The 15,245-nt window shown below is 36.8% G+C and overlaps 1 protein-coding gene across 2 annotated transcripts in view; it reads right to left on the bottom strand.

Moving 5' to 3' along the window:
- Window positions 1–3,627: 3,627 nt before the first annotated feature.
- emilin1a (elastin microfibril interfacer 1a) overlaps window positions 3,628–15,245 on the bottom strand; it is a 23,239-nt gene continuing 11,621 nt past the window's right edge. Inside the window, exons 3-8 of one of the 2 annotated variants that reach the window (XM_047801759.1) lie at window positions 15,222–15,245; window positions 8,773–10,797; window positions 8,205–8,312; window positions 6,543–6,560; window positions 5,793–5,927; window positions 3,628–5,133 (exon numbers count right to left, since the gene is read on the bottom strand). The exon at window positions 15,222–15,245 is cut by the window's right edge and continues 164 nt beyond it. In XM_047801759.1, coding sequence (XP_047657715.1) covers window positions 4,802–5,133; window positions 5,793–5,927; window positions 6,543–6,560; window positions 8,205–8,312; window positions 8,773–10,797; window positions 15,222–15,245 — 2,642 coding nt within the window. In that variant the 3' untranslated portion in view covers window positions 3,628–4,801. Of the gene's footprint in view, window positions 5,134–5,792; window positions 5,928–6,542; window positions 6,561–8,195; window positions 8,313–8,772; window positions 10,798–15,221 lie in introns of both variants that reach the window. The other variant, XM_047801758.1, reaches the window with a different exon arrangement.

Consider the following 15,245-nt stretch of genomic DNA (forward strand, 5'->3'; position numbering starts at 1 on the left):
TCTCTCACTAAAGAGGCTGCATAATTAAGTTAATGCTATTAATGCCAGATAAGGGCAGCAGTAGAAAAAGCTACTTCCTGTTGAAAATTTCACAACACGTGTCAGAAAATGGTTAAGGAACAAAAAGAACTGCGCTGACATCTCAGGTGTTTTTCTACAGTAGACTTCCACTGGTTTCTTTAACATTTTAACAAACCATAGTCCACATTAGGGCATTTTACACTGTGTTTAACCCTGAGTCATCGTTCTAGAGGCAGAGTTAGCACCGGTTTTGCAGAGTTAATCCTGCATTGCTGTGTCAAACAAGTACAGTGTGAAACGTTGTGCTGTTAGAATGTTAGAGCTTGGTGCTTAATAACAGACACCTGATTACGTCCTCTGCAAACGATCCAAAATGCAGCTGCCTGGCTTGTTTTCAACCTGCCAAAGTTCTCCATACCACCCCGCTGCTGCGATTCCTCCACTGGCTTCTGGTAGCTGCACGCATCAGATTCAAAACACTGATGCTGGCCTACAAAGCCAAAAACAGACCAGCTCCCTCTTACCTCAAAGCCCTCATCATTCCTCACACCACAACCTCCAATCTACCAGCACTGCTCATCTGGTCCCACCATCTCTCAGGGTAAGAGGCAAGTATACTACAAGACTCTTCTCTGTTCTGGCACCAAGGTGGTGGGATGAACTTCCCCTAGAGGTCCGGACAGCTGACTCACTGGCTATTTTCAAGCGGCGGTTGAAGACCTACTTATTCAGGAAACGCTTCAACTAGCACTTCTTTCCTTATCTTTTGCATTATATATATATATATATATATATATATATATATATATATATATATATATATATATATATATATATATATATATATATATAAAAACCTTTGACACTTTTTCATTGTAACTTTGAACAAATGTTTTAAACTCATGGTATCTTAAGTATGTAACCTAGTGAACCAGCATTAATGTGTTCAGTGTTAGAGATTTAAGCACTTATGTACGTTGCTCTGGATAAGGGCGTCTGTCACATGCTGTAAATGTAAATGTTAAATGTAAATTAAAACACTGAGCAGATCATGCTTCTAATACCATGAACTTTATAGTGTACGTTTTGTAAACAATAGTTGCAGCATTTAAGGATCAATTAAAAAAAGTCATATGGTGAAGGAGACCATGGTGTCAGTTTTATTTTTTGAATTAGGAAAGCTCCAGGTCCACCATGGACTGAGTAAGAGTCTTAACCAGTAGTTCATGCTGCAAATGTCAGCTTTTGACACAAGAGGTCACCAGAGCACATCTCACATTAATGTCCCGTCTACAGCAGGGATTCTCCAACTTTTGCTAGCCAGGACCCTTTTACTGGAAAAAAAAACTTTTCTTAAGATGATACATCGATTGAAATATTTGGTGTATTTTTCAAAAGTGTACTAACATATTTAATTATTGAAGGCATGGAGCTTTTTCTGTCTTTATCTTTTTAATACCTACAGAGCACATTCAGTCCAAGCCGACTATTTACTTGTTTTGTGTACAAATGAAGTTTGGATTGAAACTATTCGATTCAATTGACCAGTCGAACAGACTGATAAATAAAACAATAATTAATATAATAATTTTGATTATCCGATAATCATGCACACAGCTTCATGGACCCCTGCAGAAGCAGATCTTTGTATACTATTTATGATACATATACATATACATATAAAAACTAAACTACACTACTTTACATTTCATACTACTGTATACTACACTACACTACACTATACTACACTACATTACTTTATACTACTGTATACTACACTACACTATACTACACTACATTACTTTATACTACTGTATACTACACTACACTACATTACTCTAAACACTACACTACTTTATACTACTGTATACTACACTAAACTACACTACACTACACTACATTACTTTATACTACTGTATACTACACTACACTACATTACTCTAAACACTACACTACTTTATACTACTGTATACTACACTAAACTACACTACACTACACTACACTACATTACTTTATACTACTGTATACTACACTACACTACATTACTCTAAACACTACACTACTTTATACTACTGTATACTACACTAAACTACACTACACTACACTACATTACTTTATACTACTGTATACTACACTACACTACATTACTCTAAACACTACACTACTTTATACTACTGTATACTACACTAAACTACACTACACTACACTACATTACTTTATACTACTGTATACTACACTACACTACATTACTCTAAACACTACACTACTTTATACTACTGTATACTACACTAAACTACACTATACTACACTACATTACTTTATACTACTGTATACTACACTACACTACATTACTCTAAACACTACACTACTTTATACTACTGTATACTACACTACACTACACTATACTACACTACATTACTTTATACTACTGTATACTACACTACACTACATTACTCTAAACACTACACTACTTTATACTACTGTATACTACACTAAACTACACTATACTACACTACATTACTTTATACTACTGTATACTACACTACACTACATTACTCTAAACACTACACTACTTTATACTACTGTATACTACACTACACTACACTATACTACACTACATTACTTTATACTACTGTATACTACACTACACTACATTACTCTAAACACTACACTACTTTATACTACTGTATACTACACTACACTACACTATACTACACTACATTACTTTATACTACTGTATACTACACTACACTACACTATACTACACTACATTACTTTATACTACTGTATACTACACTACACTACTGTATACTACACTAATACTACATTACACTACTGTATACTACACTACATTACTTTATACTACTGTATACTACACTACACTACACTATACTACTGTATACTACACTACACTACACTACACTACACTACACTACACTATACTACACTACATTACTTTATACTACTGTATACTACACTACACTACACTACACTACACTACACTATACTACTGTATACTACACTACACTACACTACACTACACTACATTACTCTATACTACACTACATTACTTTATACTACTGTATACTACACTACACTACTGTATACTACACTACACTACACTATACTACACTACATTACTTTATACTACTGTAATACTACACTACACTACTGTATACTACACTACATTACTCTATACTACACTACATTACTTTATACTACTGTAATACTACACTATACTACTGTATACTACACTACATTACTCTATACTACACTACATTACTTTATACTACTGTATACTACACTACACTATATTACACTACACTACACTATATTACACTACACTATAATATACTATAAGATACTATACAATGCTACACTATACTACATTACATTAAATACTAGTCTATGCTATACATTATAAGATACTTAATACTACTTTACACTATACTATAAGCCACTATGCTACACTACACTAGTCACTAGTCTACACTATACTTCACTAGAGGATTCTGTACTATACTTTATACTATTACCACTGTCTATAATCCCTCCTCAGCATGCTCAGCCGTCCTTCACCATAATATTACTGACTCCAGCATCCGGTATTTTACAAATAATGTTTTAATTATCTTTATTAAACACACACGTGCACACACCAACAAACACACACAAAAGAATATATCTATAATATGTCTATAGAGGTGTGGTGTATTTTTTGCCAAATGTTAGAAATGAAAAGATTATAAATGGTAACATCCACAAAAAATAAAAATTTAAAATAAAAAGCACCTTTAAAGATCATCTGCAAACTTTTTGGATGACAAGTAAAATATGCTTAGACTGTATTTGATCAACAATAATACTGTAAAGAAACTATGAGCATTCAGAGTATAAATCAAAATATACACATTATTGTTTAATGAAACAAGTCCAGTGGCTTTACAAGATCTGGTTCCTTTTCTTTCTTTTTTTTTTCTTTTCCTTTTTGGGTTAATTTAGCTCAAGAGGCCAGTTTTTGTTCTCACAACAGTCACAGTGAAAAGCACAATCCCTTGCATTAAGTGTTTCAATGTTCATGTTCAATCCTTCTGTTCCTTCTCACAAAGTCGTGAACAGGATGTGAGCTTCAAAGCTGCAGTATGTTGGAGCTATCGATTTGTATTTTTGTTAAAAGCAGTAAAAAACAGTTCATGGGTTGCTCATGTCCATACGGTATATGATCTGAAATATCTCATAAGAACACAACCTTATTTTTGCCTTTATGTTTGGTTTTGCTCATCGAATCGTAGTCACAAATGCGAGAGTGTGAATCTTTCCCCACCGAATATGGAATTTTAAAGAAATAAAATAATAAAAAAGGACAACATTCTTATTTCCATTTCAGGGAAAATCGAACGGAGCCTTAAGCAGACACATTGCTCTTGTGCTCTCTCTCTCTCTCTCTCTCTCTCTCTCTCTCTCTCTCTCTCTCTCTCTCTCTCTCCAAATTGCATGTTTAAAATAGACCAAATGTAAAAGCAGTAGTTTGGGGGAGTTACACAGATCCTGGATGGATGATGATCGAGAGCTTCATGTTAAAATTTCAAGACTTAACCACTGACACAGTACAATCTTCTTGCTGCATGAACATTAATTAATATTAACAACGTGATCGATCCGAAACGTTCAAGTCAAACCAAATGCTTTCATTGCTCTTGAAAAAAGCAAATCTCCTGCACCAAATATGAACAATAGGTGGCAACAATAAACCTGAATATTTCACCGAATCATTTCACTCTTATACCACAGCGTCCACGTCCTCATACAGCAACATGCCACTGAACATGGTAAGAGGTTCCACAGAATCAGCCAGTTTCCCTGTGACCAGGTCAATGCACACGGTGTCTCCCACCTCCAGGGGAAGGATGATGTTGAAAATGACCAGGGATCCTGGAGTGTTCCTTGTTTCAGCAACAGGTTTCTCCAAACCCTCTGGCTGGTATCCAGTTGAGTCTCCACGCGCAATACCGTAGTTAGACTTCGACAACACTGCCTCGATCTTCACGTTCTTCTGACCAGTCAGAACTGCGCTGAAGAAATAACGTCCAGTCACCGGTGCCGTGAATATACCTGTTCAAATAATTTACATCAATTATTATGAGGAATTACAGAATTTAATCAGTTACGATGAACAAATCACAATTTAACCCCCTTTTTTTTTTACCAGGTGTTCTGTTTTGCACATGGAATGAGAAATAGAATTATGGGACATTTTCAGTCAGGAAAAAAAAGGAATATTTTTCTGGACACAAGTCTGGTATAAAATAAATCAGGACTGGGTTAGCTTTCAGTGTGTGACGTGTATATTTCCATCTGTGTATAACCTTACACATATTTTTTTCTGGTTAAAGATGAACACCTTCAAATTTAAGATGTTTATAATGGAGCACTTGGGCATCTCAAGAGCAGAAATGAGTTTAATATCACTGTTTATTTTAAAGATACCAAACTTTTTGCAGGGGACAAAATTGTTTTGGGGGGTTTCAGAACCTTTCTATTAATATATCACCCAAAGCAGGCTTGGTAAAAACAGAAATACTTATAAATAACTACAGATTCCTAAAGCTCGGAGTGTCTACTTTAATATGAGCTTCATATTAACCATCACTGAGGACTGGGACATGACCATGGCCTTTGGTAGTAAGAGATATAATGCTTGACTCCTGAACATCTGAAACTCTAGATAATCTTAATTTCTAGACAATGATTTGGACGACATGTCGCCTTACCAGTGTGTGGACTGTAAGACATCCTGTCGTTGACAAACACTTTGTTGAAGACAATGGTTCCGGCATGAACCTGTGGTTGTGTAAGTGCTGCAGAAAAGGACAGCCGTGGTACTTTTGCATCATCTCCTGGAGGACCTGTCGGGTGAAAATGGCACTCGTTATAAAGATGGCGGTCCGGCCAGTGTCCCCTGTAGTGTATTTAACCTCCCAACTAACCTGAACCTCATCTAACCTCAACAGCCATGTGTTCTTTTAAATATAGGCTATGTTACAGTTTGGCAGCATGGTAACTAAGTCACTTTAACCATTCTGTTACACGTCTAAAGAGGCACTCACATGTATATGAATATTGGAATATTGGAAACTTTCAATATTGGAAAGCTGCATTATCACCTCCTATTGGATTGGAGTATAACAGAATACAGCATTTATAACTTGTGTAAAAAATTCTGCTAAATATTGGTGAAGACCTGCATTGTTTAGCAGAAGAATGATTATTTGTTAACAATATATTATTGGATATTTTATGTTCCTTTTATGACACCTTGCCCGGTTTATTTAGTAACTGTTTTATAAAAGCAATAAGCTCCATGTTGTGCCTAACTACAGTAAGCCCCTGAGCTGTTCTCTAATCACGGCATGGGGTTTATTGCTTTAGTTTGTAGTGTAAGGTAGTGAAGTCTTACTTGTTTTGTCATTAAGCACTTCATCTGTGCGACGAAATGACTTAAAAAGCACTACAACACTAACCTTTTTCTCCTCTTAGGCCTGCAAAAAGCAAAACAAAGACATTTAAATGTTTAATTAAGTAGCACATGAAATCAAGTTGCTACAGTTTTTTGTTGTTTTCTACGGTGGCCGAGAAGTGCAAAACACATTAACAAATCTGAAAACAAATTAACAAACCAAAAAACACATCAACAAATCCAAAAACACAACAACAATTCAGACAACCCGGAAACGGCAGGCATCGTTTTTGAATGGTGACTTATCGATCATGGGACGAGACACCTGTCACTCAAGATATACAGGTATGGAATCTTATGTGTAATGTGTAAAGTTCTCCGTTTAAATTTAAGAAAATAACAGAATTAATCCACAGTAATCCATTCTATCCATCCATTCCAACTTTTCCCTGCGGCAGACTGTTGAACTTCATGTATACCTTGAGTGACAGGTGTCTTGTCCAATGATCGCCAAGTGTTCCAATCACAAACTATACTAACCTCTTCCGGGTTGTCTGAATTGTCGTTGTGTTTTCGGATTTGTTAATGTGTTTCGTGCAACAAGTCAGACAACCTGGAAACGGTAGGTATAGTTTGTGAGTGGAAACTTACCGATCATTGGACAAGAGACCTGTCATTCAAGATATACAGGTGAATGACAGGTGTTTTGTCTGATGATCGGTAAGTTTCCATTCGCAAACTATACCTACCGTTTCCGGGTTGTCTGACTTGTCGTTGTGTTTTCAGATTTGTTAATTTGTTTTCAGATTTGTTAATGTGTTTTCAGATTTGTTAGTGTGTTTTCAGATTTGTTAGTGTGTTTTTGGATTTTTTAATTTGTTTTCAGATTTGTTAATGTGTTTTTTGATTTATTAATGTGTTTTCGGATTTGTTAATGTGTTTTCGGATTTGTTAATGTGTTTTTGGATTTTTTAATTTGTTTTCAGATTTGTTAATGTGTTTTCAGATTTGTTAAAGTGTTTTTTGATTTGTTAGTGTGTTTTTGGATTTTTTAATTTGTTTTCAGATTTGTTAATGTGTTTTTTGATTTATTAATGTGTTTTCGGATTTGTTAATGTGTTTTCGGATTTGTTAATGTGTTTTTGGATTTTTTAATTTGTTTTCAGATTTGTTAATGTGTTTTTTGATTTATTAATGTGTTTTCGGATTTGTTAATGTGTTTTCGGATTTGTTAATGTGTTTTTGGATTTGTTAATGTGTTTTCAGATTTGTTAATTTGTTTTTGAATTTGTTAATGTGTTTTCAGATTTGTTAATTTGTTTTTGGATTTGTTAATGTGTTTTCAGATTTGTTAATTTGTTTTTGGATTTGTTAATGTGTTTTCAGATTTGTTAATTTGTTTTTTGATTTGTTAATTTGTTTTTGGATTTGTTAATGTGTTTTCAGATTTGTTGATGTGTTTTCAGATTTGTTAATTTGTTTTTTGATTTATTAATGTGTTTTCGGATTTGTTAATGTGTTTTCAGATTTTTTAATTTGTTTTTTGATTTATTAATGTGTTTTCGGATTTGTTGATGTGTTTTCAGATTTTTTAATTTGTTTTTTGATTTATTAATGTGTTTTCGGATTTGTTGATGTGTTTTCAAATTTATTAATGTGTTTTCGGATTTGTTAATGTGTTTTGCACTTCTTGGCCACCATAGTTTTCTTTACATACCTGGCTCACCAATTGGTCCTGGGATCCCTGATATGCCCTGGGGACCTTGTCTGCCCTCGGGACCTATAGGACCTGGTAAACCTTCTGGGCCTCTCTCTCCTTGTGGTCCAGGAGGTCCTGCAATAAAACAGATAAACAAATTTTCTATTGCAAGTTCTTCAAATATCGATGTAAACGTATTACAAAACGGTAATATTAGGGTTTTTAAACATATTACCGTTTACAAATACGTTTACAAAGATATTCGAAAGCTTGTTTTGATACTGTAAACAATTAAATGTACTGTAGTTCTTTAACAAGAGACATTTTGAAGAGAGAGACAAAACACATTCATCTGGTGTATGAATCTTCCCTTCAGTTTGGAACACTAGCGTGTCTTTAGGGTTGTAAGAGTCATTCTGCCTTGGTTACATAATCCTCGAAGGGTTGTCGATGTTTAGCCCATTCACAGTATTCTTCTAACTTTAAACTAAAAATGCTAAGAATAATAAGAAGTGTGCACACAGAGGTGTGATAGGAAACAAACGACACAGCAACTATATCACGATTTTTCTTGTTAGAATTTCTGGGTACGTACCGATAAAGTCCTGTTTGGTGAAAGTCTGGAATGTTTCCATTATATCCAGTAGGGTGGAGTTGAAATTGTTCATCTTGCCATGGATATTCTCCAAATGAACGCTCTCGATGTTGTGTATGGCTTCTCCCTGAGTAATGACGGTGGCATTGAGTCCATTAACACAGGTCCACAGTCCAGAAACCTGCCCGTTTATTATATTTTTGATCTGCTGTACATTCTCTGATAGTGACTCCAGTCTGCCACACATATTCTCCATTTTCAAAAGCCTCTTCTGCAGCCCCTCACCAGCACGTTTGCATTGTCCCATCTGCTCCAACAGATTGCTATTGACATTTTGAATATTGTTGTTAATGTTTTTGAACTGTTCCTGACTGTCCTCCAGGTGCTCGTCCAGCTCGTCCTGGATCTTGTCGATCTGTGAAAAGATTTTATTCTTCGTAGCACCCATTTCAGTTAAAGTGCTTCCGTGTCTCTGTACGGTGTGACCCAGTTTATTCACGGTGTCATTGATGGAGTTAAAGTTCAGCTTGATTGCTGAGAGCTCACCCTGAATGGACTGGAGATCCTTTACTGTTGTGTTAATTATGAAATTCTGACCATCTATGTGTGTCTGGTGTTCGGTCCTACTAATCTGGCATTGTTCTTGACATTTCTCCACTTCCTCTTTAAGCTTGCCCACTTCCTCCTGCAGGTTGGAGCAGACCTGTGAGCATGCACTTTCATCAGAGTTCACTTTTCTGTGCAATTTGGTGAATTCACCTTGATATTTCTCAAAGGTTCTGAGGGTTGTGTTTTTCAAGCTCCTGAGTTCGTTCTCCATGTCACTAAATGCAGTACTGCAACTGTCACAGTTAGCCTTTAATGTCTCCACTTCTGTGACAATCTTATTAAAATTCTCTCCATTCTCACCCACCAGAGCCGTGATTTCCTGAACGTTCTGGCTTAAGTCTGAAATGTGGTTCCTCATGGAGTCACCAGACACAGAGAGATCTTTCAGCCTGGTGTCAAACCTCTGAATGTCTTCCTGATTGGCAATGACTTTCCACTCCAATGTTTTCACAACATCCTCAGTCTTGTTTTCTTGTGCTGCACATGTATCTGCACACAAAACTACTACTGATGACAACTTGCTGTCAAAGACAGATGTCTTATTTTCCAACTCACTTAGGCGATCATTGTGGACATCGACGTTATCCTTTATGTCCCTCATGTCGAGCTCAATATTAGAAAGTCTGAGGTCATATTGATTTTGCCAAAGAACAGAGTTTCGTATCTTGCTGAGTTCTCTTTGCAGAAGCTCCTTCATGCTGGTCTCGGTGTGAAAGCATTTCTGCTCAGCTTTCCTCACTGTTCCGTTCAGTCGGCGCTCCAGCTCTCTCAAACGGCTGTTTAGCTTCTCCTCTGATCCCTTTTCTCGTCCTGTATTCCCACTGGTTCCTTTCAACTCTTTCTCAATGCGCCCCTGTAGGACGTCATATGCTTCTGCTGTGGAACTAACCTTCTTTTCCACTGCACCCACTCGCTTCTCCAGGTCCGCCATGGAGCCATCACAGCAGGTCTGTGAGCGGGCCAGATCCCTCTGCAAGACCTCAACTGTCTGCCTGTGATGAAGCTCCATGACACTTATGTGCTTTTCCAGGGCACGGATTCTCTCCCTGTCCTCCTGCTGTTGCTGCCGAATGTTCTCCACTCCACTCTGGCAGGCGGAGCAGGAGAGCGTGATGCGAAGTTCTAGTTCCCGTAGAATCTCATCCTTCATTTTGCTGTATTGATCATCACTGACCAGATGGTTGTTTATACTGACGATGGTCCTGTCATGCACTTGCGTCATGTTGTCAAGCAGATCCAGCTTGGTCTGAATACTGTTAATGGTTTCTCTCATTTCTGGTTGTGCTGCGTCAGCATGTGACTCTCCATGTAGTCTTTGATTCACTCCCTCTAATGTGGACTGCATTTTACCTAGTTTATCAGACAGACTCTGAATCTTTTCCTCAAGTTGGATGATTTTATCATGATCCCCACTGCCTGGGAAGATAAAAAACACTCAATAAATATAGGAAATCTATTATTTGTATAGCTTATGGATTCTGAGGCTTGGTTCTGTACTTCCAGCAGTCTGCAGCTGAGTCTAGAACATGACATGGATGTGTATCAGATGGTATCTAGTGGTTAAAGATGGATCATGGTATTAAATGTAATGTGTATGTATAGTCCAGTGTGTATAATGCAGTGTGTATGTATAGACCAGTGTGTATAATGCAGTGTGTATGTATAGTCCAGTGTGTATAATGCAGTGTGTATGTATAGTCCAGTGTGTATGTATAGTCCAGTGTGTATAATGCAGTGTGTATGTATAGTCCAGTGTGTATAATGTAATGTGTATGTCTAGTCCAGTGTGTATAATGCAGTGTGTATGTATAGTCCAGTATGTATAATGCAGTGTGTATGTATAGTCCAGTGTGTATAATGCAATGTGTATGTATAGTCCAGTGTGTATAATGCAGTGTGTATGTATAGTCCAGTATGTATAATGCAGTGTGTATGTATAGTCCAGTGTGTATAATGCAGTGTGTATGTATAGTCCAATGTGTATAATGCAGTGTGTATGTATAGACCAGTGTGTATAATGCAGTGTGTATGTATAGTCCAGAGTGTATAGTGCAGTGTGTGTGTATAGTCCAGTGTGTATAATGCAGTGTGTACTGTATGTATAGTCCAGTGTGTATAATGCAGTGTGTATGTATAGTCCAGTGTGGATAATGTAGTATGTACTGTATGTATAGTCCAGTGTGTATAATGCAGTGTGTATGTATAGTCCAGAGTGTATAGTGCAGTGTGTATGGTGCAGTTTATATGTATAGTCCAGTGTGTATAATGCAGTGTGAGTGTATAGTCCAGTGTGGATAATGCAGTGTGTATGTATAGTCCAGTGTGGATAATGCAGTGTGTATGTATAGTCCAGTGTGAATAATGCAGTGTGTATGTATAGTCCAGTGTGTATAATGCAGTGTGTATGTATAGTCCAGTGTGTATAATGCAATGTGTATGTATAGTCCAGTGTGTATAATGCAGTGTGTACTGTATGTATAGTCCAGTGTGTATAATGCAGTGTGTATGTATAGTCCAGAGTGTATAGTGCAGTGTGTATGGTGCAGTTTATATGTATAGTCCAGTGTGTATAATGCAGTGTGAGTGTATAGTCCAGTGTGGATAATGCAGTGTGTATGTATAGTCCAGTGTGTATAATGCAGTGTGTATGTATAGTCCAGTGTGTATAATGCAGTGTGTATGTATAGTCCAGTGTGTATAATACAGTGTGTACTGTATGTATAGTCCAGTGTGTATAATGCAGTGTGTATGTATAGTCCAGTGTGTATAATGCAGTGTGTATGTATAGTCCAGTGTGTATAATGCACTGTAAATGTATAGTCCAGTGTGTATAATGCAGTGTGTATGTATAGTCCAGTGTGTATAATACAGTGTGTACTGTATGTATAGTCCAGTGTGTATAATGCAGTGTGTATGTATAGTCCAGTGTGTATAATGCAGTGTGTACTGTATGTATAGTCCAGTGTGTATAATGCAGTGTGTACTGTATGTATAGTCCAGTGTGTATAATGCAGTGTGTATGTATAGTCCAGTGTGTATAATACAGTGTGTACTGTATGTATAGTCCAGTGTGTATAATGCAGTGTGTACTGTATAGTCCAGTGTGTATAATGCAGTGTAAATGTATAGTCCAGTGTGTATAATGCAGTGTGTATGTATAGTCCATTGTGTATAATACAGTGTGTACTGTATGTATAGTCCAGTGTGTATAATGCAGTGTGTATGTATAGTCCACTGTGTATAATGCAATGTGTATGTATAGTCCAGTGTGTATAATGCAGTGTGTACTGTATGTATAGTCCTGTGTGTATAATGCAGTGTGTATGTATAGTCCAGTGTGTATAATGCAGTGTGTATGTATAGTCCAGAGTGTATAGTCCAGTGTGTATAATGCAGTGTGTATGTATAGTCCAGTGTGTATAATGCAGTGTGTATGTATAGTCCAGTGTGTATAATGCAGTGTGTACTGTATGTATAGTCCAGTGTGTATAATGCAGTGTGTATGTATAGTCCAGTGTCTATAGTGCAGTGTGTGTGTATAATGCAGTGTGTATAATGCAGTGTGTACTGTATGTATAGTCCAGTGTGTATAATGCAGTGTGTATGTATAGTCCAGTGTGTATAATGCAGTGTGTATGTATAGTCCAGAGTGTATAGTGCAGTGTGTACTGTATGTATAGTCTAGTGTGTATAATACAGTGTGTACTGTATGTATAGTCCAGTGTGTATAATGCAGTGTGTATGTATAGTCCAGTGTGTATAATGCAATGTGTATGTATAGTCCAGTGTGTATAATGCAGTGTGTACTGTATGTATAGTCCTGTGTGTATAATGCAGTGTGTATGTATAGTCCAGTGTGTATAATGCAGTGTGTATGTATAGTCCAGAGTGTATAGTCCAGTGTGTATAATGCAGTGTGTATGTATAGTCCAGTGTGTATAATGCAGTGTGTATGTATAGTCCAGTGTGTATAATGCAGTGTGTATGTATAGTCCAGTGTGTATAATGCAGTGTGTATGTATAGTCCAGTGTGTATAATGCAGTGTGTATGTATAGTCCAGAGTGTATAGTGCAGTGTGTACTGTATGTATAGTCCAGTGTGTATAATACAGTGTGTACTGTATGTATAGTCCAGTGTGTATAATGCAGTGTGTATGTATAGTCCAGTTTCTATAGTGCAGTGTGTGTGTATAGTCCAGTGTGTATAATGCAGTGTGTACTGTATGTATAGTCCAGTGTGTATAATGCAGTGTGTATGTATAGTCCAGTGTGGATAATGTAGTGTGTATGTATAGTCCAGTGTGTATAATGCAGTGTGTATGTATAGTCCAGTGTGTATAATGCAATGTGTATGTATAGTCCAGTGTGTATAATGCAGTGTGTACTGTATGTATAGTCCTGTGTGTATAATGCAGTGTGTATGTATAGTCCAGTGTGTATAATGCAGTGTGTACTGTATGTATAGTCCAGTGTGTATAATGCAGTGTGTATGTATAGTCCAGTGTGTATAATGCAGTGTGTACTGTATGTATAGTCCAGTGTGTATAATGCAGTGTGTATGTATAGTCCAGTGTGTATAATGCAGTGTGTACTGTATGTATAGTCCAGTGTGTATAATGCAGTGTGTATGTATAGTCCAGTGTGTATAATGCAGTGTGTATGTATAGTCCAGTGTGTATAATGCAGTGTGCATGTATAGTCCAGTGTGTATAATGCAATGTGTATGTATAGTCCAGTGTGTATAATGCAGTGTGTACTGTATGTATAGTCCTGTGTGTATAATGCAGTGTGTATGTATAGTCCAGTGTGTATAATGCAGTGTGTATGTATAGTCCAGAGTGTATAGTGCAGTGTGTATGGTGCAGTTTATATGTATAGTCCAGTGTGTATAATGCAGTGTGTATGTATAGTCCAGTGTGTATAATGCAGTGTGTATGTATAGTCCAGTGTGTATAATACAGTGTGTACTGTATGTATAGTCCAGTGTGTATAATGCAGTGTGTACTGTATAGTCCAGTGTGTATAATGCAGTGTAAATGTATAGTCCAGTGTGTATAATGCAGTGTGTATGTATAGTCCATTATGTATAATACAGTGTGTACTGTATGTATAGTCCAGTGTGTATAATGCAGTGTGTATGTATAGTCCAGTGTGTATAATGCAGTGTGTACTGTATGTATAGTCCAGTGTGTATAATGCAGTGTGTATGTATAGTCCAGTGTGTATAATGCAGTGTGTACTGTATGTATAGTCCAGTGTGTATAATGCAGTGTGTATGTATAGTCCAGTGTGTATAATGCAGTGTGTACTGTATGTATAGTCCAGTGTGTATAATGCAGTGTGTATGTATAGTCCAGTGTGTATAATGCAGTGTGTACTGTATGTATAGTCCAGTGTGTATAATGCAGTGTGTATGTATAGTCCAGTGTGTATAATGCAGTGTGTACTGTATGTATAGTCCAGTGTGTATAATGCAGTGTGTATGTATAGTCCAGTGTGTATAATGCAGTGTGTATGTATAGTCCAGTGTGTATAATGCAGTGTGCATGTATAGTCCAGTTTGGAAAGTCCGAAGTTAAAGTGCAGTGTGTGGCATACCATATTGTGAAAGTATGCTGTAGGGTGTATTAGTTGTGACTGTTAATTAGTCTGATAGCTTGAGGGAAAAAGCTATCCCTCAGTCGGCTAGGTGTAAACAGAAAAATTCGCCAATTACATTTGGTCAAAACATGTTTAAAATATTGTAGGCACTAACTACATAGAACCATATACAGACACAGTAGATATACTGCTTGAACTTAAGGGTCTATGATTATAATTTACTATACAGAATTCTGTACCTTTTCCACCACTCTGTTCATTCC

Source organism: Tachysurus fulvidraco, chromosome 16, assembly GCF_022655615.1.
Source record: "Tachysurus fulvidraco isolate hzauxx_2018 chromosome 16, HZAU_PFXX_2.0, whole genome shotgun sequence".
Lineage (NCBI taxonomy): Eukaryota > Metazoa > Chordata > Actinopteri > Siluriformes > Bagridae > Tachysurus > Tachysurus fulvidraco.